Source organism: Nansenia antarctica, assembly GCF_963989245.1.
Source record: "Nansenia antarctica genome assembly, chromosome: 6".
NCBI classification, from domain to species: Eukaryota; Metazoa; Chordata; class Actinopteri; order Argentiniformes; family Microstomatidae; genus Nansenia; species Nansenia antarctica.
The window spans coordinates 10,431,466-10,456,731 of NC_137676.1; the positions used below are offsets into that span (position 1 = coordinate 10,431,466).

Consider the following 25,266-nt stretch of genomic DNA (forward strand, 5'->3'; position numbering starts at 1 on the left):
AAGACAGAGAGAGAGGGGAGAGGAGGGAGGGGGGAGGGAGAGAGAAATAGGAGAGGGAGTGGTGTCTTGAGGCTAAATATGTATGAAGCACACACATGCAGGCAGCTCAACCTGCAGGTTTTAACAGTTCAGTCCCCCATTCTTGAATGGTTTCGATGCCAGGCATCTAATTGCTGCTTTAAGGGTAGCAGAGAGAGTGAGACAACCCGACAACATTCACCAGCACACTACCTACTGGTTCACCCAGAGCTGCTAGCACACACACACACACACACACGCATGTTGCACACACACAAACATGCACGCAAACACACGCACACACCTGTTTGTAGGTGAATACAGTTTATTATTTTGAAATAAGAATATGGTCATGACAATACAGTTTTAAAACAATAAGGAAATACAATGTTTACGTCCAAAACTTCCAGAGGCCAAAACCCATGATTTCACCGGATCTGAAAAAAAAGAAAAACATGTCAGAGAGGCAAAAACTTTAATGTATGTAACACAATCTTCAAAATGTCATATCCTTTTCACGTAACATGAACATCATCGCTCACGGTTAAATGTGCAGTTAAAGATATCTCACAATCTGTAGTTAACAGCAGTTGACAGAGACAAAGAGAAAGAGAGAGACAGACACAGACAGAGTGAGAGAGAGAGAGAGAGAGAGAGAGAGAGAGAGAGAGAGAGAGAGAGAGAGAGAGAGAGAGAGAGAGAGAGAGAGAGAGAGAGAGACGGAAAGAAAGAGAGAGCATGTTCCTGCATGTATTGCTACAAGCTCCAATCCAATACTGGAGCAGATTAACACAGTCGGTTCTCTAAGAGGACAATTAGGGGTCCTTGGGGGAAGATGGGAAATGCCATGAGTGACAGAAGATGGTTAAATTGTTGCATGATCTACTGCGCTTTGCACGATGATCTTTACCATAGTAAACTGACAAAGATAAGAGATAACAACATTTAAAACACCACCTGGATCGATGGACAACACAAGAGATATACATCTCTAAAAAACAAATCTGTATGTCAACATACAGTCACTGTCATTCCGCCCTCTACCAACCATTGCCATTCCTTTAAAGGAGATAATCAGAGGGTTTGGTGCGATAGCAGAATAGAAAGTCACGTGAGGGAAATGTGCTAGTTGAATAATCGCAGCCTACTATCCGTGATGAAGATCTGTCAGGGCATGAATACTAGGTTTTCAGGATGACAACCCTGCGTTTGACGATGTCATGAGGCGAATAGAAAAAGGGGAGAGTTGTTTCCATTCAGGAAACCAAAGAAATGTATCACTAACCACAAGAAATGTTGTGGTGGTGACTATTGTACAACATGCATCAACCTTTATGCAACGCTGAGCTGGAGATGCAGTGAAACGGGTGTTAGACTCACAGTGTATTTGTCCCATTTCTTCTCTGGGTCGTAGGGTTCCCAACGGCTGGCCGGGAAGATGTGCTTGTTCTTCTCGTACCAGCTCCTCAACACTACTTTACCTGCGTGAGACTGGGACAGGATAGGGACACTGGTTAGGTTAGGGACACTGGTTAGGTTAGGGACACAGGTTAGGTTAGGGACAGTGTTATTACATGGACACAGGTTAGGTTAGGGACACTGGTTAGGTTAGGGACACAGGTTAGGTTAGGGACAGTGTTATTACATGGACACAGGTTAGGTTAGGGACACAGGTTAGGTTAGGGACACAGGTTAGGTTAGGGACACAGGTTAGGTTAGGGACAGGATAGGGACACTGGTTAGGTTAGGGACACAGGTTAGGTTAGGGACACAGGTTAGGTTAGGGACACAGGTTAGGTTAGGGACACAGGTTAGGTTAGGGACACAGGTTAGGTTAGGGACACAGGTTAGGTTAGGGACACAGGTTAGGTTAGGGACACAGGTTAGGTTAGGGACACAGGTTAGGTTAGGGACACAGGTTAGGTTAGGGACACTGGTTAGGTTAGGGACACAGGTTAGGTTAGGGACAGTGTTATTACATGGACACAGATTAGATTAGGGACACAGGTTAGGTTAGGGACAGTGTTATAATGGACACAGGTTAGGTTAGGGACACAGGTTAGGTTAGGGACACAGGTTAGGTTAGGGACACAAGTTAGGTTAGGGACAGTGTTATTAAATGGACAGAGGTTAGGTTAGGGACAGTTAGGGACACCAACATGTATGATGCATACATGAATTATATCAACCCTCAAGGACAAATAGTTAAATTAACTATTTTCAAGGAGACTGCACATATTTAAATGTACTGTCAAGGACTCTGCCACAGACACACCAGACTGTATCTAAGGAGCAGGAGATGCAGGGCAACACTGTCTTAGAAGGAGCCTGCCGACGGGAGAGAACGGTGGAGGTAGAAATCAGAGGATGGGGCTCATTGTCATGAATGGAATGGAGTAAGGATTGGTATCAAACACACGTGTAGTACAGGGATGGAGTCACGTGAGCCAGATGTGCCAGTTGACTGATCACAGGCTATTATCCATGTTACATTATGTTGTACTAAGGAGGGCTATAGGAGATCTATAGTCTCGTCTGCAGCAATTAAGGTTGGTACTAAATATAGACAAGACAACGGTTATGCTGTTCTCCAATGCAAGTAAATTGCCAGAAAATCTTCCTAATCTCTTTACCTCCCAAGGAAAAGTAATTGAGCTGGTATCAAATTATAAGTATTTGGGCATCCTTATTGATAGACAGCTTTCTTTTACGGCTCACATCGCATATTCACACATTCTAAGCTCAAGGTGAAGTTGGGCTTCTTTTTTAGAAATAAATCTTGCTTTTCCTTTGGAGCCAGGATATACCTAGTGTCAGCTACTGTTCTGCCCTTGCTGGACTATGGTGACTTACTTTATATGAATGCTTCTGCTCAATGTTTGAGATCACTAGACACTGTATTCCATTGTGCATTGAGATTTGAAATTTAACTTTTACAATTAATATCTAAGTGAAAAGAAGCAAACCTAACCTCTAAATGGTACAAAGTTAAACATGACACATTTCATCACATTTTAAAGCAAGATTAATATTTATTTTAAACTTTTTACAGTCTCAAAATAATAAAACAAGGAAAAATGCCTTGTGCAAAAGTTTGGGAACCCTGTCAGCTAGTACTTTGTAGGTCCTCCTAGGGCAACTATAACAGCTTGAAAACACTTCCTGTAGCCAGCTAACGGTCTTTAAATACTTGTTTTTGGAATTGTTCCCCATTCTTCCTGGCAGAACACCTCTAGCTCAGAAATATTCTTCTGCCTTTTTGCATGCACGGCATGTTTGAGATCTCTCCACAGATTTTCAATAATATTCAAGTCTGGGGACTGTGATGGCCATTCCAAAACCTTCATCCGTCTTTCCTCGAGGTACTTCATGGTTGATTTTGAGGTATGCTTCGGGTCATTGTGTTGCTGGAATACCCAACCTTTCTTCAACTTCAATTTCTGGACTGACCTGCGAACATTAGCCTCTAGAATGTCTTGATATTATTTGGTGGAATCCATCCAGATCTTGCCTTGACTTCAATTGTTCCATTTATTTTCCCTTTCTGATGTTTCTGACAGTGGAAATGAGTAGTTTGAAACATTGCAAGAGTTTTTTGTAGCCTTCTCCTTGATGGTGGAAGTGAACTATCTTGATTCTGACATCCTTGGACAACTGTTTAGAGGAACCCATGGTTTTTAACACCAGACACAATAGTCACCGCAGTCGGATACTTTAGAAGGCATGGAGTGACTTCAGAATATATAGTTCAACCCTGAAATTATATTCACCTGACTCATTGAAACCCTAACGAGTAAATCACCTTGGTCTGGGCCTTAGTAATCATCTTCTCAAAAGGTAACAAAGGATAATCCAAAAGGGTTCCCAAACTTTTGCACAGGGCCCTTTTCCTTTTTTATCATTTGAACAATTAAAATAAAAAGAATCCTTGCTTTAACATTTGCAAAAAGGTGTCATGTTTATGTGTTCAGGTTTGCTTTCAATCACTTGGAGATTAATTGTAATAGACATTTAAACCAGGGGTGCCCAAATGTTTGCACCCCACTGCATGTATGACTTACTGTATATAATGTTTCAGATGTCTATTTATGTCTATTTAAATTGTTTTATTGTATTTTATAATTCAATTGTCACTTTGTGTTGTTGTTGTTGTTGTTGTTGTTGTTTGTTTGTTTGTGGTGTGAACTGATGTAACGCCTTAATTTCCCCTTGGGGATCAATAAAGAACCTATCTACTTACCTACCTACCTATCTATCTGTGATGAAGATCTGTCAGGGCATGAATACTAGGTGTTCAAGGCGATCGGTACAACAACACCATGTGTTGTACTTTGTTGCTACAATGATGCGAATAGAAAAGGAACGGCAGGAAATGGAGATGAACAACGGGAAATGGAGATGAAGGGCAACACTGCTGGTGGGGTGGGGTGTGTGTGTGTAACTACGCAGGTGTCCTCACCTCGTCCTTCTCTACAGTGGCGTCGTTCACCAGTCGGATGTCATCGTGGACGTCAAAGCTGAAGAGAGGACCTGGGGGGAATCACATCAGAAACACAAGTCGTGTTCATGAAACCAGTTTGAGATGACTTTTGCTTTGTGATATGGGGCATTATCATGCTGGAAGTAGCCATTAGAAGATGGGTACATTGTGGCCATGAAGGGATGCACATGGTCAGCAACAATACTCAAATAGGCTGTGGCATTCAAGCGATGTTGATTGGTATTAACGGGCCCAAAGTGTACAAAGAAAACATCCCCCACACTATTACACCACCTCCACCAGCTTGGACTGTTGACAGGTATACAGGTGTTCCTAATAAAGTACTCAGTGAGTGTATAATAAAAAATAATTATATATGTTGAAGCGCACTTGAATACGTGGAACCTGATTATCCTGATTGTCACATAGGGAGTCAGTCTTCCTATCTCGTACGCGTCTGGAGGAGGGTTATACTTCAGTGGAAACTATTCAAGTGAGTGGAGGCGTGTGATTGAGTCATTACTGTTACAGCCTATCTCTATTGTCATACATAAATCGTGGTATCTTCAGTGTTGTCAGTGTTTCGCAACCTGACTACAGAGCACCACAGGCTATGGAGGGAGGCTACACACTACAGCACTGTATTAATCCTGGGTGGCCTCGGCTGTGTTTATAGACTCACCTGATTTCCCCCTGGCTTTAGTCACGATGAAGTCATAGAAGCTGTGATGCTGGAGGAGGGGAGAAGACAGACAGAGTGATTAATGTCCCACTTATTGTTGACAAGACGTTATTATTTATAGAACTGTTGGTGTGTGTAGAGTGCGAGAGTCACTGCTATTCCAGCCACTCTACTAACCCCAGTCCCTACCAGTCCAGCCCAGTCCGTACCCCTGCCAGTCCAGGCCCAGTCCTAGCCACAGCAGTCCCAGCCCAGCCCCTGTCCCAGCCCAGTCTGTGCTCCTGTCCTAGACCCGGTCCTAGCCCCAGCCCAGTCTAGCCCAGCCCAGTCCAATAGAACTCACATGTGGGATGATCAGATCCTCTTTGATGTACATCAGCTGTTCAACTCCTGCAGACCTATGGAGCATGTCCAGGTTTAGAACACAAAGTCAATAAACAATACAAACAATAGACACAAACAAACAAACACACAACATACATACATACATCCAACAGTATTAACTAATTTAGTGCCGAGGGTAAATAAAGTCGCTGTTACGACTCCCAGCTGTTATGGCACTACATCTAGGGGTTGTAGGGGGAGCCGAACATAAAGGTGTGTGCATAAAGTGCAATGATTCATTAATGAAAATGGTGGTGATGGTAACAGTACACAAGCCACAGAACAATAGACTATGACTATATTGACGGGAGAATGACATAGATCACATGACAGTGGTTAGTGCTAAACGTAAAAAAAAAAAAAAAAAGTTAAGAAAAAAAGACACCCACTGGGGGCGTCCAAACACTGCTCCGGTAAATCCCCTGGAAGACAGATCTCAATAAAAAAAACACTTGGCAGCAGGTCATGATAATGCCACTTCATTAGGTACACCTTTTCAACTGCTCGTTAATGCAAATCTATAATCAGCCAATCATGTGGCAGCAACTCAATGCATTTAGGCATGGAGAAAGGTGATGTAAGTGACTTTGAACGTGGCTTGATTGTTGGTGCCAGACAGGCTGGTTTGAGTATTTCAGAAAGTGCTGATCTACTGGGATTTTACCACACAGCCATCTCTCGGGGTTACAGAGAATGGTGAGAAAAAGAGAAAATATCCAGTGAGCGGCAGCGGCGGTTCTCTGGCCGGAAATGCCTTGTTGATGGCAGAGGTTAGAAGAGAATGGCCAGACTGGCTTGAGCTGATAGAATGGCAAAAGTAACTCAAATAACAACACGTCGAACCTTGAACCAGATGGGCTACAGCAGCGGAAGGCCACACCGGGTGCCACTCCTGTCAGCTAAGAACAGGAAACTGAGGCTACAATTTGCATGGGCCCATCGAAATTGGACAATAGAAGATTGGAAAAAAGTTGCCTCATCTGATGAGTCTCGATTTTTGCTGCGACATTCAGATGGTAGGGTCAGAATTTGGCGTAAACAACATGAAGGCATGGATCCATCCTGCCACCTGCTATCAACGGTTCAGGCTGGTGGTGGTGGTGTAATTAGATTAGATTAGATTCAACTTTATTGTCATTGCAGAGTACCAGACAAAGAAATGCAGTTGCTGGTACGGGACCTGAGGATCCTGTACTTCCTGAGTCTCTTAGATGGTAGGGGATCAAACAGACCGTGGCTGGGGTGCAAGGAATCCTTAATGATGCTTGCCCCCCACGGCAACACCGGTCTGCCTGGAGGGACTCGATGGTAGGGAGTTTGATGCCGATGATGCGCTGGGCGGGTTTCACCACCTGTTGCAGGGCCTTCCGGTCGGACACAGTGCAGTTGCCGTACCACACTGTCATGCAATTTGTTAGGATGCTCTCAATGGTGCAGCAGTAGAAGTTATACATACGAGGGGGGTCAGAGTTGCTCTGTAAGTGTTCCTCAATCCACAGTTTGTGGTTGAGCTTGGCCTTCCTGATGCCCCTTTTCAGAATAGACCTGACTGAGCTATAGGCCTCTGTGTCGCCTCATCTGAAGGCAGTGAACAGCCCTCTGTGTTCATCCAAGGCTTCTGGTTGGGGAAGGTTCTTATCCGTTTCTAGGTGGTGACACTTTCGGCACATGTGTTGATGTAATCCAGAACGGAAGAGGTGTACAGATCAATGTCCGTGTGATGGTCCTGTGTTGTTTTTTTCTGCCATAGACTGAAGACCCATCTCTTCAGGCTACACCTTAACTGCTTCTCCTGAGACATCTCCATCCCCTCTACCCCCCTGTACAATTTCTCTACTGTTAATAAAAATAAATAAAAATGTTCATTCTTCTAGCATTATGACTGCCAACGGCCCCTGGCACAGATTACTTTTTCCTGCTCTGACTCGTGAATAGATGATTCACTTACTTAATCAAATGTATTTGTTGTAAGTCGCTTTGGATAAAGATGTCTGCTAAATGCCAAAAATGTAAATGTAAATGTTTTTCTCAATGTGTTCTTTGTGTTGTGCTGCTGCGTGTCTCTTCTTACCTAAGCTCACTGAAGTCCTTCCTCAGCACCTCCAGGGCCTTCTGGAGGAAGTTCTGTATGGTGTTGCCTTTCTTCATCTGCAATACAACACACAGGAGAGCATCTTCATATTCATACACACTGTTATTCACACAGCAGGGGAGGCTGGTGGGGATCGACATTGGAGGACGGACTCATTGTAATGCATGGAATGGAATGGTAGAGGAATGGTATCAAACACAAAGCCATAAAATGTGAACCTGAAAACATGAACAAATACAGTGCCTCCATAAGCATTGGAGAGACAACAGTCTCCAACAGTTTGGATGTTGTACTTCCTAAATGGTAAACCCAATCTAAAAGAATATCCCATTGAAATGAAAGTTGAGAATCTCTACATTGACCCCCATAGTAATTGTTTAATTTAAAATCTAAACTGTTGGAGTATACAGCTAAAATAAGTGAAAATGCTTCCTCTTTACAATACTTAAGAAGGGCAATGTGTATTGTATATGGCTCTGAAACACACAGGAAGACCCACTGATACACAACCAGCGGTCCTACTGTGTCATGGATGATAAACTCATGAAGGGCTTGACCAATGACAGTGCGTTCAAGTGTGTGACTTACCTTTACAGTCTTACGATGGCCGGAGCCATCCCAGTAGCTGAACGTGATTTCAATCTCCTCGCCTGTAATGACCCAAGGGTTACAGTCATTACCAGGACTTTTAATCATTTTGGATTTGTCATTTTAGTGTGTGTGCCCTTTTGGTGGCGTACTCACTCTTGATCTTCTCCTGTTTGCCCTCCCACTCCTGTCTGAGTTCCTCTCTGAGACGATTCTCCTCCTCCTACACTCACAAAGAGAGAGACACAGAGAGAGAGAGAGAGAGAGAGAGAGAGAGAGAGAGAGAGAGAGAGAGAGAGAGAGAGGAGGAGAGACAGAGACAGAAAGAGAGACACAGAGAGAGAGAGAGAGAGAGAGAGAGAGAGAGAGAGAGAGAGAGAGAGAGAAAGAGAGAGAGAGGGAGAGGAGGAGAGACAGAGACAGAAAGAGAGACACAGAGAGAGAGAAACAGAGATACAGAGAGAGAGAAACAGAGAGAAAGAGAGAGTCAATAGAACAATGTAGAGAGAGACCGAGAGAACACAGAGAGATTCATGGGCAAGAGACAGATCCCACAACAAAAGTAACAAATTCAACAATCTTAAAACATGCTCTGTGTAGAATAGAAGGCCACAACCTATGAGGGGGATTATGAGGGGGATTATGGCCAGACCGTGACTACGGTCACTAAGGTTTGTTTGTTTGTCTCTATTGTTTATTGACTGTGTGTTCTAAACTGTGTTCTAAACCTGGCCTTGCTCCATGGGACTGCTGGAGTTGAACAGCTGACGCCAGGAGGACTAAGTTCTTGGCTAGCAAGTCTAAGCTATTGGACAAAGATTCAAAGACAGTGCTACCTAATGTCTTTTCGAATCTGCCAGCACCCCCTCCTGGTTGGAAGGCTTTACTGATCTAATAAAAGCTTCAGACCGCCCAGAACAAGTTAATCAGGGTGGTGTTGAATCTGATCCCACCTACACATACATTGCCGAGCTAGTTTAGGTGCTCAATTGGCTGCCAGGGGTCAAAGGTTACACAGACCAGGCTTCGTCTGGTCCAGAGGATCTGAAGCATCCAGTCCCGGACGAAGAGGTTCTGGAAAAGCTTCTACCCTCAGGCCATCACTGTTGAACCGCCCCCTCCCCCCCTCCCACCACAGACTATACTACCTCCACCCCCCCTCCTGCTCAGTGACATTGTACTCCACTGACATTGCATTGACAGTTCTGTATTTAATGTTATTACTGTTGATACTGTTTATATCTTAGCTATTATCCTTATTACATTCTATTGTTGATGTTGATTGATGCTGTAGAGCTGTTCTGCCTCTGGCATTTTGTTGCACTGTATACTTGTATAGCTCTAGGTTAAGTAACGAAATTGACCAGCCATTTTAGCTTCTGTTTTGTGTTTTGCCATTTATGCCAAACTTTTTTGGTATTTTTATCCTTGATGATTCTTAATCAGATGCACAGTTTTGTATGTGTACCTTATTTTTAAATGATCAAATAAACGAAACGAAACATGCTATAATGTGACAGTTTGATGTGGTTGTGTGAGTATGAGTGTTTCTGTGTATAAGTCTCACCTCCCGGTCTCTGTCTGGCAGGAAGCTGGTGTCCACGTCAGGGTTTTTCCCTAGTTTCCTCTTCTTCACTGGGAAGTCTAGGATAGATGGAAACCCAGTCACTCTGTACCACTGTCTCTCTCTCTCTCTCTTCACTATCAACCCTCTACACACATTCCAACAATGAGAGCTTGAGGCATCAGTGTCGCATAATCACAGAGTTGAGTATGTTTGTTACAATCACACTGGACTAATTACAATATTATTACACAGGCATAGGAGTTACTAATGTATATCTGCACCACTCACAATCCTCTTCCTCTTCCTCCTCCTCTTCCTCTTCTTCCTCCTCCTCCTCCTCCTCTTCTTCATCCTCCTCAACGTCGGGATTAAACGACAAACTGGCAATCTTTCTCTTCTGCTCCTCCTTTCTTTTCTTCTCTTTCTGCTTCTCCAGCTTCCTGCAGACAGACATAGCAGGAGAGAGAGACAGAGAGAGTGAGATAGACAGAGACAGAAACGGGGGGGGGGGGGGCGTGGAGAAGACATGATTAACTCCCAGTATTAATGATAGTACCATCTTTGCCATTGTCTTTTGTCATTGTCTTGCCAATCCATCTAAGACTAACACTTACCCCTAACACACTTACCCCTACCCATAACCATAACCCTTACCTAACCCTTAACTGTCCCTCACACTTACCATAACCTTTACCTAACCTTAACCGTTAACTAACCCTAACCGTATCCGTATTAAATCTAAACTTCAGTAGGGGTGAGTGACGTCAGAGTCAGGCTGTCCCAAGCCTCCCACTTAGCATTTACTGGTACCAGGCAGACTACCAGGACCTCCATCCCACTCACAGCATCAGCTCCTTGGACTGCTCCTTCTTGGCCAGTTGCTTCTCTCTCTCCTTCACCAGGGCCTCCTGCTTGGCCTTCATGTCATTCAAAGTCACCAGGCCTGGACAGGGCACACACAATCAATCAATCAATCAGTCAACAATCAATTCTGATCAGAACTGCACACTGCGACCCGTATCTATTCATAGTTCATGTTAATGGTTAACGGTTCTATGCAAATTTGAGTGTATATAGCCTATGCACAGATTCATATGCATAGTTATCATCAGTTTTGTATTCAGATGTGACACTTACTGTAGGTCTACTACTAGTCTAATGTCCTTACAACCTGTTAGGACATTAGACTAGTAGTCTAGTAGAGACTAGAGGGGGGTAGTGGTGGTCTAGTGCAGTGGTTCCCAACCGGGGGTACGCGGACCCCTAGGGGTACGTGAGGGGATTGCAGGGGGTACGTGGAAAGATTTGGAATTATAATTTATTTCCCTTTCCAAAAAAATAATTAAATATAGTCGTTTCATAAACCTGTTGTTAAAATGGTACGCTGCAACTTAAGTTCCTCCCCGACAGGTGATGACTGTAACACACGTGGTAGTCACGTCACATTTAAATCACGTTCATTTACGTTCATTTACGCGCGCACGTCAGCTAGGCCTGTCAGTATACCGCAAAGATGGACAGATGGCTAAAACGACCAGCTTCAGAGGCAGATCAGACGGTCAGATCAGAGGCAGATCAGACGGTCAGATCAGAGAAAAAAAGAAAAAAAGGACCCCGCTATTATTTGGAAACATGTTTTGTGGGGATTTACATGTACATCGGCTGATCCACCACAGCCACAGTGCTTTTTCTGCGGCGAAGTCCTGGCTAATAATTCAATGAAGCCAGCCCATTTACAGCGACACCAGAGCACCAAACACCTAGCAACTGTTGGTAAAACTGACGACTTTTTCAAGCGAAAACTGTCAGAGTTCAAGTCAAGTCAGGCTACACTGAAAAAAGCGGCAAGTGTGTCAAGCAAAGCACTGGAGGCGTCCTATGCTGTTTCATTACTAGTGGCTAAGTCAAAAACCCCACATTCAATCGCCGAAGATCTGATTTTGCCTGCCGCTGTGATTTTGGCTCAAACTATGCTGGACAAGAAAGCAGCTGACGCGCTCAAGTTGGTACCATTATCTAACAATACCGTCTCCCGTCGGATTGATGATATGTCCATAAATATTGTCGGACAAGTGGTGGATAAAATGAAGCAAGCAGGTCAGTTCGCTTTGCAATTAGATGAAATGACCGACGTTAGTGGGGAGGCTCAGCTGCTGGCTTTTGTGCGTTATAAAGAAGAGTCGGACATAAATGAGCATATCTTGTTTTGCAAGACGCTGCCAGGAAAGACAACTGGCGAGGAAATATTTCTGATTATTGACAGCTTCTTCAAAGACAACGATCTGGAGTGGAAATCCTGCAGTCACATCTGTACCGATGGAGCGGCAGCAATGACGGGTAAGGTGCGTGGGCTGCTTGGGCGTGTGATGAAGGTGAACCCCGAAATTAAGTGGATGCACTGTATTATTCACCGGGAGGCACTCGCCAGCAAAAGGATGAGCCCCGAGTTAAGTGCAGTTATGGATGACGCAGTTAAGGTGATTAACTTCATTCAGTCCCGGCCAATGAACCACAGACTGTTTCAAACTCTTTGTCATGACAGCGGGTCAGAGCATGAGCAGCTACTGCTTCACACAGACGTTCGCTGGCTGTCTCATGGCAAAACGCTGCTGCGGCTCTATGAATTGCGCATCGAGGTGTTTGCTTTCCTGACAGAAAACGACCACCCTCTTGCAGCCCTGTTTGAGGATGCAGTGTGGGTTGCGCAGCTGGCATATCTTGCTGATGTCTTCACTAAGCTGAATGAGCTCAACCTTTCACTTCAGGGCAAGTACTCACACATCCTTAACATGTATGACAAAGTGAATGGATTCATAAAGAAGGTTAAATTATGGGAGAGGAAATGTAAGGATGGAGATGTGAGCTGTTTCCCACTGCTTGATGGCCATCTCGCCACCACTGATGCTGACAGAGGTCCTGTGTTGAAAATAGTTAAAGCACATCTGTCCAAACTTGACACTGACTTCAACCAGTACTTTCATGACATTGAAACAAAGTCAGAAAAACTGGACTGGGTGAGGAACCCATTCAGAGTGAATGACAGGAGCAGCAGCAGCCTTCCTGCAAGCCTGCAGGAAAATCTGATGGACATGTCCTCTGATCGTGGGTTGAAGATGGCCCATGCTGACAAGTCATTGACAGAGTTTTGGTGTGATGTTGAAAAGGAATATCCAGTGCTGGGAAAGTGTGCATTTAATGAACTTTTGCCTTTTGGATCTACATATATGTGTGAAGTGACCTTCTCAGCTTTGACCCACATCAAAACCAAGCCAAGGAACAGACTGAGTGTGGAGAGCAGCCTGGTGACTGCTGTTGCCACACTGCCTCCAGAACTGTCAAAGATTATAAAAGAGAAGCAACCTCAAGTGTCTCATTAAAGCTCAACTGATGAAAAAAAGAATTGCAACTGCTACTGGGTGAGTCTATTTTTCACAATGGTGTAAATATCTATGTATTAAAGGGGAGTGGTTCAAATGATTTCATTAATAATCAGTAGAGTTAGATAAGAAGTTTAAGTGTGTGTGTGTGTGTGTGTGTGTGTGTGTGTGTGTGTGTGTGTGTGTGTGTGTGTGTGTGTGTGTGTGTGTGTGATAAGTTTTATCCTGTCTCATCTTGTCTGTTTCCTCTCCCCATCAGTCAAGACTCTGGGATGAGAAAATGATGACATCACTGCACCTCAGACAGAAGCCAAAGAGGAGCAGGAGAAAGGGAAAAGAAACAGATATCAAATCAAATTCATTATTATTTATTATTTATTTTTCTATTTTCAGTGAGTGTGTGGGCATGTGGTAACAATTAACCATTGAGGTGGCCAGGTGGCACATGTATTGGCCAATTAGCTCATGTAGTCTAATTTTGAATGGCAATGTTTTGAAATGGCAAACATGTGACTTTATGTCAGATTGTTGTGTGCAGAAAACCGTGTTCAGTGCATTTAAAAAGTGCCATTTTGAATAGCAAAATGTGTGTAAAGCAGAAAATGTGTTTAGAGTTTTGGAGACATGAGAAGAGGTTTTGCTCTCTGTGTGTCAGTAATAAATGTTATATTTGCAAGTTAGAGTTTAATTGATTTTTTTGGGAAATAATCAACACGCATGAGTGAGGGGGTACTTCTGGCATGGCAAAACAGCTCAAGGGGTACACAAGACAAAAAAGGTTGGGAACCACTGGTCTAGTGGATAGTGAGTTGGATAGTGAGTTGGACTTGTGATCAGAAGGTTGTGAGTTCAAATCCCGCCTGAAACCACACCACTACTAGTGTGCCCTTGAGTAAGGTACTTAGCCCTCAGTTACTCCAGGGGGAATGTCCCTGTAATTCGTAATTGTAAATCGCTTTGGATTAAAAGCGTCTGCTAAATGGCAAAAATAAAAAAATACTACTCACCAACAGTGCTGGACTTCAGCTCTGCCTCGACTGCATCGTAGTGGGCTGAGAACTTCTTGTCGATGTTGGACTTCACCATGTTGTCCTGCAAGACAGTCACATAGTAAGGCACAGACTGTACATTGTACTGTACTACTACTAGCCTAATCATAAAGCAGGTACAGTATCTTTAGTGTTTGGGTAATGAGAAAAGCGCTATACAAAATACATGTATTATTATTATAGCATGCTTCGCCGGTTCCACAGCAATGAGGGTTACACTGGGCTCTGTAATGCTTGTTTGACAGCTTTAATCAGGGCATAAGGTTGTTTTTCGTACCTCTGCAATCTTCATTTTCAACTGTTTAAGTTGCTCTTGTTCTTTTTCACGCTTTTTCATCAGCTGCATGGCTCTCCCAGCCTCGCTGGCGGCGCCTTTGTATTGCGCCATTACGACAACACTGTATTTGAGAAGCACAGAGAATAAACTGTGACAGGACAACGTATATACACTAGGGAGACACACGGACTACTCAACAACTGTATTTAGCGGCTTATATAAGTTATAGCGTAATGTTATTATGGACGCAGAGGCTCGGTGTCCACGCATCATAACAAACGACAGCGAAAAATGGTCTCGGATGAAAAGTGCATTCTGGGTAAAACTTGTAACTGTGGAAAAAAAACTTCCTGTTTGGGTTTTAAACACATTTCAAAATAAAAGTCCTGTCATAGACAGAGGTGGGACATAAGAGAGATAATTAATTGTCTTTCTTTCGAAAGTAGTATCGACATTGCATATTCCTTGGATGGTGTGTGTTGTTTTTAGTTGGACATTGTCAGATACAGATGAGGTTTTCTGCGCACGTGGAGATCCTTCACCCGTAAGCAGATGGATGAAAAGAACCCCTGAAATTCACTAATAGACCCCTTTAAAATACGTGACGTCAACGTGGGAGCATCGTTTTTTGGCGACATCGGCGAGCGAAGTGCATTTCCCGATGGTGACAAACGCATCTATGCTGACATGATGCTGCTCCCTGGCGCTGGAATTCTCTTTCTGCTCGCTTGGATCTGTCCAAGTTCCGCACTCTACTTCCACATAGGAGAGACGGAGAAGAAATGCTTTATAGAGGAAATCCCGGATGAGACTATGGTGATAGGTACATGGTTGTTATTGGGGTCCTTCCTTAGCTAAGCTAGCTCGCACCGTTATCCCCCCCCCCCCCAGCATCCTGCTATGAAAGAGCGCAGGACAGGTGTACATAATGCGCGGTTAGAATTACATAAACATCCGCTTGTCTTGATAATCATAAGTCATCATCATGCACTGGATGTATGTGGTTTTGTAAAGATGAGATAACAAAAGAACCCCTTCATTATGTATCCTTTCATCTGTTGCTCAGGGAAATACAGGACGCAGCTGTGGGACAAGCACACGGGCTCCTTCCTCCCTGCCACCCCTGGCCTGGGCATGCATGTAGAGATCAAAGACCCTGATACGAAGGTAAGGACACATGGCCCACCCGCACAATGGTTAGAAAGAAAGAAACTGAAGATTATTATACCAGAATACTGCACCTGTGTGGACAACATTGAGGTACAGTGAGTGGATATTTTCTCATACATACTATGCCTCACTTTTTGCCTCTGTATGTAAACGCCTCCCTCTCTCTCCTCATCCATCTATCTCCCTTTCTCTTCCCCTCTCTCTCCCTCCCATCCCTCTTTCTCTCCCTCTCATCCCTCTTTCTCTCCCTCTCTCCCTATTTCCCCATCCTCCCTCTCTCTCTCTCTCTCTCTCTCTGTCTCCATTCCTCTTTCTCTCCCTCTCTACCCCCCCTCCTCCCCTCTCTCCATCCCTCCCTATCCAGCTCATCCTGTCTCGTCAGTATGGGTCCGATGGTCGGTTCACCTTCACCTCTCACACCCCAGGAGAACACCAGATCTGCCTGCACTCTAACTCCACCAAGATGGCCCTCTTCGCTGGAGGGAAACTGGTACGGCTGAGAGGACAAGGGGCCCTCCATTATGAGTCACTTACTGATTGATCATCAATCAATAGTCTAATGTGTGCAGAGTGCATATGGTAGTTACTGGGTGTATTTCTGGCAACAGAAGTATAAATATCTTATTATATCATTTCAACTCTACGATTGGAGCATGTCCTCGGATTTCTACCTCCACCAGGAGGTACCGGTAGATGTAATACTGGGATGTAATATACTGTATTTGCTCACAGAGTCAACAGACCAGCTCAGCAGCACTACCTACTGTTCCCCTACACTAGAGCACTAGCATTTTTCCGTTGTCGAGATAATCCATCCACCTGAGAGGTGTGGCATATCCAGATGCTGATTAGACAGCATGATTATTGTACAGATGTGCTTTAGGCTGGTCACAATAAAAGGCCACTCTAAAATTTGCAGTTTTATTACACAGCACAATGCACGCTCCCTCAAAACTTGCGACATCTGTGACATTGTGTTGTGTGATGAAACTGCACATTTTAGAGTGGCCTTTTATTGTGACCAGCCTAAGGCACATCTGTGCAATAATCATGCTGTCTAATCAGCATGTTGATATGCCACACCTGTCAGGTGGATGGATTATCTCGGCAAAGGAGAAGTGCTCACAAACACACATTTAAACAAATTTGTGAACAATTTTTTTAGAGAAATAGGCCCTTTGTGTACATAGAAAAAGTCTTAGGTCTTTGATTTCATGAATAATTGGAGCAAAAACAAAAGTGTTGCGTTTATATTTTCATTCAGTGTATTTTTATTTGATTCTTAGCATTATTCACTACACTGTTGAAATGTAGCTCTTAACAACCATTTCATTGTATGTAGTATCCTGTGCACATGATAAATCAACTTTGATTTGATTTTATGATGACATTGTGTTGTTTATTCAGAGAGTGCACCTGGACATCCAGGTGGGAGAGCACACCAACAATTACCCAGAGATCGCAGCCAAGGACAAGCTGACGGAGCTGCAGCTGAGGGTCCGACAGCTTCTGGACCAGGTGGAACAGATCCAGAAGGAGCAGAACTACCAGAGGGTGAGCTAGGGGGGATACATGTTCACATACAACGCCATTTACAATGACAGGTTCATGATCCTGTGGCATAAGTTATCTTGAACTATTTTTATATTGTTGTTTTTACTGACTGTGCTTTTGTTTGACTTTTTATTGATTCGTCTCTCCATATCCAGGTAGTGTAGTGTCTGTGAAAAAATAATTGCATTATTATTTTAAGCATATCCAGTAGCATTTCAAGGCTTGTCAACTGCCATCCGAGAGATCTTATATTTCCATATTTCACTGTGTCTCTAGCTCTCTCACTACAATGTTCTTTTTTGTTACTTTTTCTGAGTGGGGCAGTCCCACTCATATTTTTCCTTTTATTGGACAGATACAGTGAAGACAGACTGGAAAGTAAGGAGAAGAAGGGAGAGAGGGCATGTCAGCAGGGCATGCCGACATGGGTTCGAATCCGGCCCATGCCCTGCTGACAAGGGCATATGTGTGCACTGTAGACCACTGTGCTGCTAGACCACTGGACCACTCCAAGCCACATCTCTACAATGCTCTAATGACTCTCTCTGTCTCCTTCTCTGACCCTCTCTCCTCCAGCACCATGAGGACTGTTTCCGTATGACCAGCAAAAGCACTAATCACTTAGGCTACTCTCTTTCTCGCTTCTTCTTTCACACTTTTTTTCTCTCTCTCCCTCCCCCCCCCCCCCTCCCCCTTAGTATCGCGAGGAGCGTTTTCGTATGACCAGCGAGAGCACTAACCAGCGTGTTCTCTGGTGGTCCATCGCCCAGACCCTCATCCTCATCATCACAGGGATATGGCAGATGAAACATCTCAAGAGCTTCTTCGAGGCCAAGAAGCTTGTTTAATGATCCCCATGGCAACAAGAAGCTGGTGTAATAAGCTCCCCGAGCAACTGATGGACAGAACATACAGTACCTAATGACCGAGTTGGAGAGAATCCACACAGTCTCTACACTCCACTGGCTAGACGGACATAGAGACAACATGATATTGACATTAGGAAAGATACGGTTGAAAACCTGGGAGCAAATTAATTGAGACCATCCTGTATGTGTTGTCTAATGTCAATTATTTTGTTAATCATTCATCATTTCAATTCCTGTAATATGTGGTAAACCATAGAAATAGAAGGAAGTAAACACCACAACTCCATTAATGTGTCTATTATCTTTTGTTTTATGTTTTGTTTTCTTTTGGGTAACACTGCAATAGGTCAACTATCTCTGTGACATAAAGCTGTATCAACATTGTTACACTGTAAATTAGCCACTTTGTTATATTAATGCTACTGTTGAGTGTTTTGTATTACAAAAGTGGCATAAGGGTGTAAATACAGTATAACTACCCACAGGCATAGAGACTTGCAGTACCCAGTGCTACCTAACTTTGTATTGTTTGTTTATATGAACTATTTTGTACATAAATGGCTTCTGTACCTACAGACAGGAATATTTCGGTTGTGACCCTGTGACTTGCTTTTTGAATTTCTGTTCTTCTGTCTATTGTTTTCAGTCCAGGCACCTGTGTGTTGACTAGATTTACTACTACTAATGCCTGAATAACACAAGGCTGGCCCCAACGACAGCTTGGTAGCACTAAGATCCTCTTATGACTACAGTACCTTCTTACACTAAAATGGTTCTACCTGAGTTCTAAATGGCTTTCCTGCAGGGACTTTCTGTTTGGGTGTAGGTTCTGAACGTACAGATGATCTTAGGGAAACTGGTGGAGGCAGAAATCGTAGGACGGGCTCATCGTAATGCATGGGACGGAATGATGCATGTGTGTTTGATACCATTCCTCATTCCAATCATTCCAATGAGCCCATCCTCCGATTTCTACCTCCACCAGCCTCCCCTGCAGAAGTTAGATGTACATAACTACCATGAGGTATAACGTGGTCATGTCATGGTCTTATTTGTAACTTTGAAGGTTTTTGTTTCATAATCTTAGTTGGCTGTCATTTCATTAAGCTCAATAAAACTGGAAAAATGAAGAAAAAAAAACTGTTCATGTCTGTGATTGTGTTAAATAAACTGTTTATATAACTCATTATTCACAGGTTGTGGTTTGAGTACTCATGTTCATGATCTCTGGATAAAGCCAAAATAAATGCCCAACAGCTATTTACAACATTTAGTTTATTGCTTGGCTTTCCACAGCATCAGGAGAGCGCCTTATTCAAGTAGACAACCATTAATATCTGGTTAAGTACCAGTCATAGACAACCATTAATCTCTGGTTAAGCAAACCAATGCTGTGTTCCACTGAATATTCTCCGATGTTTATTTTCAAGTCACTGATACTGTACATATTATTTAGTGTTTCAATCCAGTCTTCTGAGACATCTCACTTGGTAAAGTTTAGTTGTTTTGTATCGTCGACAGATACAACAGCATCTTTGTACCATAGTAACCATACAACAGAAACCTCATCGGAATCAGAATGGAACAAACCTTTGCATAGGTTATACGTGTCATCCTTTCAGGAAGTTCCTCAGTGCACCTCAGTCTCAATAGTTGGGAACACAACCCCTCACGTCCCTTCCTCCGTCCTCCACTCGCTTCATCCTCAAAAAACATTGGAGGAAAATATGTCAGGAGGAACCTAGATCTTCTCCTCCAATGCATTTTCAGTAGGGTGAGAGTGGAGGACAGAGGAGAGGAAGTGAGAGGACTATTGACAAAAGGCTATCTCAAAAGCCTTCTCTGATTCCTCCTGCCCTCTCTCTTCACCTCCTTCTGAGGATTGGAGGAGAATGCCTAAGGGGAGGAGAAGGAGGTGAGGAGAGGACAGGAGGAATCAAGGGAAGACTTTTGAGATTAGGCCATAAACTCATACTAACAAAATTACTGACTGACAATCAAATGAAATAATACAACAATGTAAACCAACGGTATGCATCTCTCTACAGCTGTGATGTTAGGATGGTTTATATATCAAGAACATAAGCGTAAAGCATTTGACAACACCATACAACACAACTTCATCAACTCACAATACCGTACGTACATCACCGTAAAGGGAGAAAGATGTTTATTGAATTATCGTTAGTGTGAAAAATTTGACACTTTACCATGTTAGAATCCCGTTCGTTTGGGCATTGAAGTCGAACACGGTAAAAGGAAGATCTCATTTAATATATTGTGATGAAAATAACACATTATCATCAAAACACTTCCAATATTAGTAATCACACGTCGTCACCAATTGACCTTTGATGTGTCAAATAATCTCAACTTCATTCCAAGAAATTCAAGTATTAGTTTTACCATTGGCACAAGATAAGGATGTGAGGAAAAGGATTTCCTTAAAACCAACATAATCTTGTTTCTAATGGATTCTCAAGAATCGATCGAGTCTTCGATGTCTGTGAAGAAGTAGCTTAAACAAGACAGATGTCTACTAGACATAGTGCTTATTAAAACGATAAAAAATGCTGCAAAAACAAAACAAATGGGCTCGTTAGAAATTAAATCAACTGGGTCAACCGATCTTTAAGACAATTCTGTGGACATTTCCAGTTGTTGATCAGAAACTCTGACATCTTCCCGTTCCACTCTGTTTCAGTCTGTTTGTGTTTGTTAAAGGTAGTGTGGAAGAGAGACAGTTCACTGTTTGGTCACAGTGAGGTGCTCCATCCTCTTAACTGCCTCCTCCGTTGGGATCTTTGACTTTTTCTCTGGGCTTGGGCTGGGGGTGTTGGGGTAATCCCTGGTACCGAAGATTGTACTACCCACTCGCACGTTGGTGGAGCCCACCTCGATCTGGGGGGGGGGGGGTGGAAACAGCAGAAAAAAACAACATTAGAGAGATATACAGTACAGTGCACAATAAAACAGCATGAACATATGTGACACGTTCTAATGCTTTGGTCCTCATATCGGGATCTGATCTGTAATTGATCAGACATTTCTTTCGGAAAAAATGTAATACCTTTCCGTGTTGTTGAAAATCAATGACACATCGCTAGTCAACTAACACAGCTTGTTTTGTGAGCCTGCTAACAAATTTAAGTAGTGTTATAGTTAACTAGGTAGCAGTGGGGGTTACTCACCGAATCCTTTGCGTCGCAGTATTTTGGCTTGACTAGCGAGTTTGTGTTGTGATTCTCAACAACGTTGAAACATAGTTCCGTGTTTCAAAAGAAAAGTCGGAACATTTTGATTGGTTGCTGATATGTGGACCAAAAGACTAGAACGTGTCACATATACTTTAAGTGGTAGTGAGGAATTGATCATTAATTAATTGATCATCATCTAAAACAAATCATCAACGGAGAATATCTATTAAAAGTGACAACTCGCTCAACCCGTGTCTAAGACATCTACTACCCCCCTGCATTGTTTCTCCTAAGACACTTACTTCCTCCCTATACTGTTTCTCCTGAGACATCTACTACCCCCCTGTACTGTTTCTCCTGTGCCATTTAAAAAAGAAAGAAAAAAATCTTCTAGCAAGACAACTGCCAATGACCCCCAGGCCTGAGCATAGATTACTTTTTCCTGCTATGACTAGTGGATAGATGATTCACTTACTTAGTCAAATGTATTGATTGTAAGTCGCTTTGGAATATGGCGTCTTCTAAATGCCCAGCATGTAAATGTGTCTCAAAAGAGTTTACCAACATGTGCATCATGAAGATAAGAGGGTTCCAGAACACTCACCGCATGTTCAAAGTCAGTGGACATGCCCATGCTCAGCTCCACATCCTCCAACGGGAGCTTCAGACTGTCACAAACTTCCTGTCTACGACTCAGCAGCATCTACACAGACACAGACACAGAGACAGAGACAGAGACAGAGACAGAGACAGAGACAGAGACAGACACAGACACAGACACAGACACAGACACACACACACACACACACACACATTAGAATACTGGTAATGTAATGCATAGCAGACTTTGATGCGGTCTACATCCGTCTCCAGAGAGAGGGTCCTCTATGGCTAGATACCTGAAAATCTGGGTTGGGCCCGTCGCTGAGGTCATAGCCGTAACGACCAATCGTCATGAGGCCAGAGAAGTGGAGGGCGGTGCAGGAGGAGAGGATGTGTTTCACTGTGTTCACCGTCTCATCAGGAGGCAGCCCGTGTTTACCTGGGGTCAACACAGAGGAGGATGTTAGAGAGAGAGAGAGAGTGTGTGTAGTTGTGACTGTGCCTACATATCTGTGTGTGTGCTGTATCTGCTTCTGCGTGTGTGCGTGTGTGTGTGTGTGTGTGTGTGTGTGTGTGACACGCATTACAATCAGCCCGTCCTCCGATTTCTACCTCCACTAGCCTCCCCTGTACACACTCCTCCACTAGCTAAGTATAGGGACAGAGTAGTAAAATAAAGACGTGACCACCTACTCTCCTCCCCGCTGGTGTTGATCTGAACCATGATGTTTAGCTTGTCTGTGCTGGCCGCTCTCAGCCTCTGCCACGAGCTGTTCACCTTGTCTGCCAGCTTCGCAGAGTCCACCGTCTCCACCATGAACAGGTGGGGCACACCTGGAGGGACGGAGATGGGTGGGGAGAGAAGGGGGTGGAGGTGGGGGAGACGGAAGGTGAGAGGAGGAGGAGGAAGAGTTGAGTGGGGAGAGGAGAGGGCGGAGATGAGTGGGAGGTGGGTGGGGAGAGGAGATGGAAGTTGAGAGGAGGAGGAGACGGGTGGGGAGAGGAGGAGGTGGAGACGAGTGGGGAGAGGAGGGGTGGGATGGGTTGGTGTGAGTATTAAAATATGGAGAATGAAGCACAAGTCTTGCATAAGATTGTAACCCCCTGCAACCAAAACTTAAACTCACCCAAAAGTTTGTTGACATTATTCTTCTGTAAGTGTCCAATAAAATGCCAATTGATTTCTGGGCATGATTCTAAGATCTGAAAGAGAAAAAAGTATTCACATTAGAATCATAAAGTATCTATATTATTATGCATTATATATATTACATCGGATGAAAAACAAGATGATCCAAACAACATTTAAACTAACCTGAGGATTTGAAGCTTTTTCCACAAGTTCATTCACCTGATGGTATATAAAAAAAACAAGTTAAGTAAAAATCTTGTGCAGGTGATACAGTTTAAGACGGTGTGTGCGGCGATGTTTTTCTTACATAGTTTTCCCCAAAGTTGCGTTGTCCCTGTTGGTACGCCTTGATCACCATATCAGAAGGCTTGGTCTTACTGACAGCTACCAGGCGGGGGGCCAGGGCAGGCAACATCTGGGGTGGTGAAGCAGGATTGAGAGGAAAAGATGGAGAGAGAGAGAGAGAGAGAGAGAGAGAGAGAGAGAGAGGGGGGGGGGGGGGGGGGGGGAGAGAGAGAGAGAGATGGAGGGCAGAACAATAACACACATAACCATACAGTCCAGAATATGCATGTAAAGCGGAAAAGAAAACCCATGATGGAATGTCAGAGAGCGTTCACGTCAGGCCTTCCTTAAAGAGGAACACTCATGGTGTACAACAGGCATGTTGTTATACCAATTGGGAATGAGGTCAAGTCTCTGAATGCATCTCTGAAAGTGACCCAGATACAAACTCCCATCCAATCAAATAGATGACTAGTCTTGGATTAACATAGAATTCCATGTTGAACAAGCCTGAGTTGCTTAAGTATAATATACTCAGCAAGATCTACTGAACTGGCCCACTAGCCATAATCACTGAATCAACCCACTGAATGTACGCTGCGATGTGAATATTGGTATTTAGAAGGGGGGGGGGGTCTTTGGTCATGTAATTTCACTGATAACAACTCTGCCTAAACAACCAATCAAAACGTTTACGGTCGTTTACAATTCAGCACTCAACGGAAGTTGGTCAGGGAAACGTCGTGGAACGTGAGTCAGTGAAGCGGTGTGACGTCACGTTACCACCAACATAACACAAGTGTCACGAGCCGAGATGAGAATGCCTAGCATGCACAATAGTCTTAACCTTTTATTTGAGCCTAACTGTTAAACCGTCTAACTGTCTGCATGCAGAAAGTAGCCTAGCAAATGTGTGTTATTATACTGTGCAGAGCTCTGGCTGTCTGTTTCCCTTCCAAAGGTTGAGGTGCTGCTTTCCTTACATAACCGCTACACTGCCCGCGTGCTACTCCAAGTCTCCAACCGTCACGATCTCGCTAAAGACGACATTCTGAAGTACGTACAACGACGCACCGGTTCTTTACGAAGCCCTCTCGGCTTTCCTCACCTTCGTGCGCCGTGCCGCCGCCTGGTTCACCCTGTCCACCACCGCTTGTAACGCCTTACCGACCTCCTCCGACATTCCTACTTTCCACATAGCCCTGGTACACACCGCCGTCACACCAATGTACTGGGACGGACTGGACGTCACTAGCCTCGCTGTCATAATAAAAGCCCTCAGCCTACGTCGATAAGCTCACGATGTGAGTGGGCGACCCTCTTGTTCTGCCAGCCAGTGATTACTATGGCCTGGCCTGCACAGTATATGAATGAATGAATGGTCTTTATTGTCATTGATATAGTACAGGTACCATACAACGAAATTTGGGAGGGGGGGCTGCCCTGGTGCTAGGAAAAAAATACTAAAAACAAGAAGGGAAAAGAGCTGGTTTACATAAATAAAGGCTATATACACTATCCACTATACTATACAAATAAAACACTGTGCTGTACTCTAATACAGAGATATCTAGTATAGAGATCATAATAACATCTTCGTGTAAATGCTATAGTAACATGTTGGTATTATAATGCCAACGTGTAGTGAAACTGGCTCTACTGTGATGATGCTGCATCTTCACAAAGCAGAAACAAGTGTTATCTTACACATATCTGTCCCTCGACCTCCTCTGCTTCTACCCCAAACACACTAGAAATAAGGCTACTGTATATATTATCGCTTTATCTTTCAATCGAAGCCCTCATTGTTTAGAAGAGTGTCGGTCCTTGTCAGTGATGGTTGATCGAATGATTCCTCCCACTGATAAGGTCTAGATGTGTGCAAGGGGAAGCTAGTGGAGATAGAAATCAGAGGACAGGCTCCTTATAATGGATGGAATGG

At 43.7% G+C, this 25,266-nt stretch overlaps 3 protein-coding genes across 3 annotated transcripts; 1 reads left to right on the top strand and 2 right to left on the bottom strand.

Moving 5' to 3' along the window:
- Nucleotides 1-325: 325 nt before the first annotated feature.
- On the bottom strand, nucleotides 326-14,788 carry fam50a (family with sequence similarity 50 member A). Its single transcript, XM_080533330.1, has 13 exons — nucleotides 14,515-14,788; nucleotides 14,196-14,280; nucleotides 10,655-10,754; nucleotides 10,100-10,251; nucleotides 9,812-9,888; nucleotides 8,401-8,467; nucleotides 8,245-8,306; nucleotides 7,636-7,712; nucleotides 5,524-5,578; nucleotides 5,181-5,229; nucleotides 4,478-4,548; nucleotides 1,399-1,509; nucleotides 326-455 (listed from the first exon to the last, which is right to left on the bottom strand). Exons 1-13 carry the CDS (start codon nucleotides 14,623-14,625, stop codon nucleotides 447-449), a joined length of 1,026 nt encoding a protein of 341 aa, XP_080389456.1. The 5' UTR covers nucleotides 14,626-14,788; the 3' UTR covers nucleotides 326-446.
- A 430-nt stretch (nucleotides 14,789-15,218) lies between these two features.
- Nucleotides 15,219-18,188, top strand: tmed4 (transmembrane p24 trafficking protein 4). Its single transcript, XM_080533321.1, has 5 exons — nucleotides 15,219-15,337; nucleotides 15,581-15,681; nucleotides 16,049-16,174; nucleotides 17,092-17,238; nucleotides 17,937-18,188. The coding sequence occupies exons 1-5, from the start codon at nucleotides 15,328-15,330 to the stop codon at nucleotides 18,084-18,086; spliced, it is 534 nt and encodes a 177-aa protein (XP_080389447.1). The 5' UTR covers nucleotides 15,219-15,327; the 3' UTR covers nucleotides 18,087-18,188.
- Nucleotides 18,189-19,434: 1,246 nt separating this feature from the next.
- Nucleotides 19,435-24,547, bottom strand: plpbp (pyridoxal phosphate binding protein). Its single transcript, XM_080533212.1, has 8 exons — nucleotides 24,433-24,547; nucleotides 23,347-23,454; nucleotides 23,223-23,258; nucleotides 23,035-23,110; nucleotides 22,601-22,741; nucleotides 22,204-22,346; nucleotides 21,909-22,007; nucleotides 19,435-21,008 (listed from the first exon to the last, which is right to left on the bottom strand). Exons 1-8 carry the CDS (start codon nucleotides 24,520-24,522, stop codon nucleotides 20,853-20,855), a joined length of 849 nt encoding a protein of 282 aa, XP_080389338.1. The 5' UTR covers nucleotides 24,523-24,547; the 3' UTR covers nucleotides 19,435-20,852.
- Nucleotides 24,548-25,266: the final 719 nt, after the last annotated feature.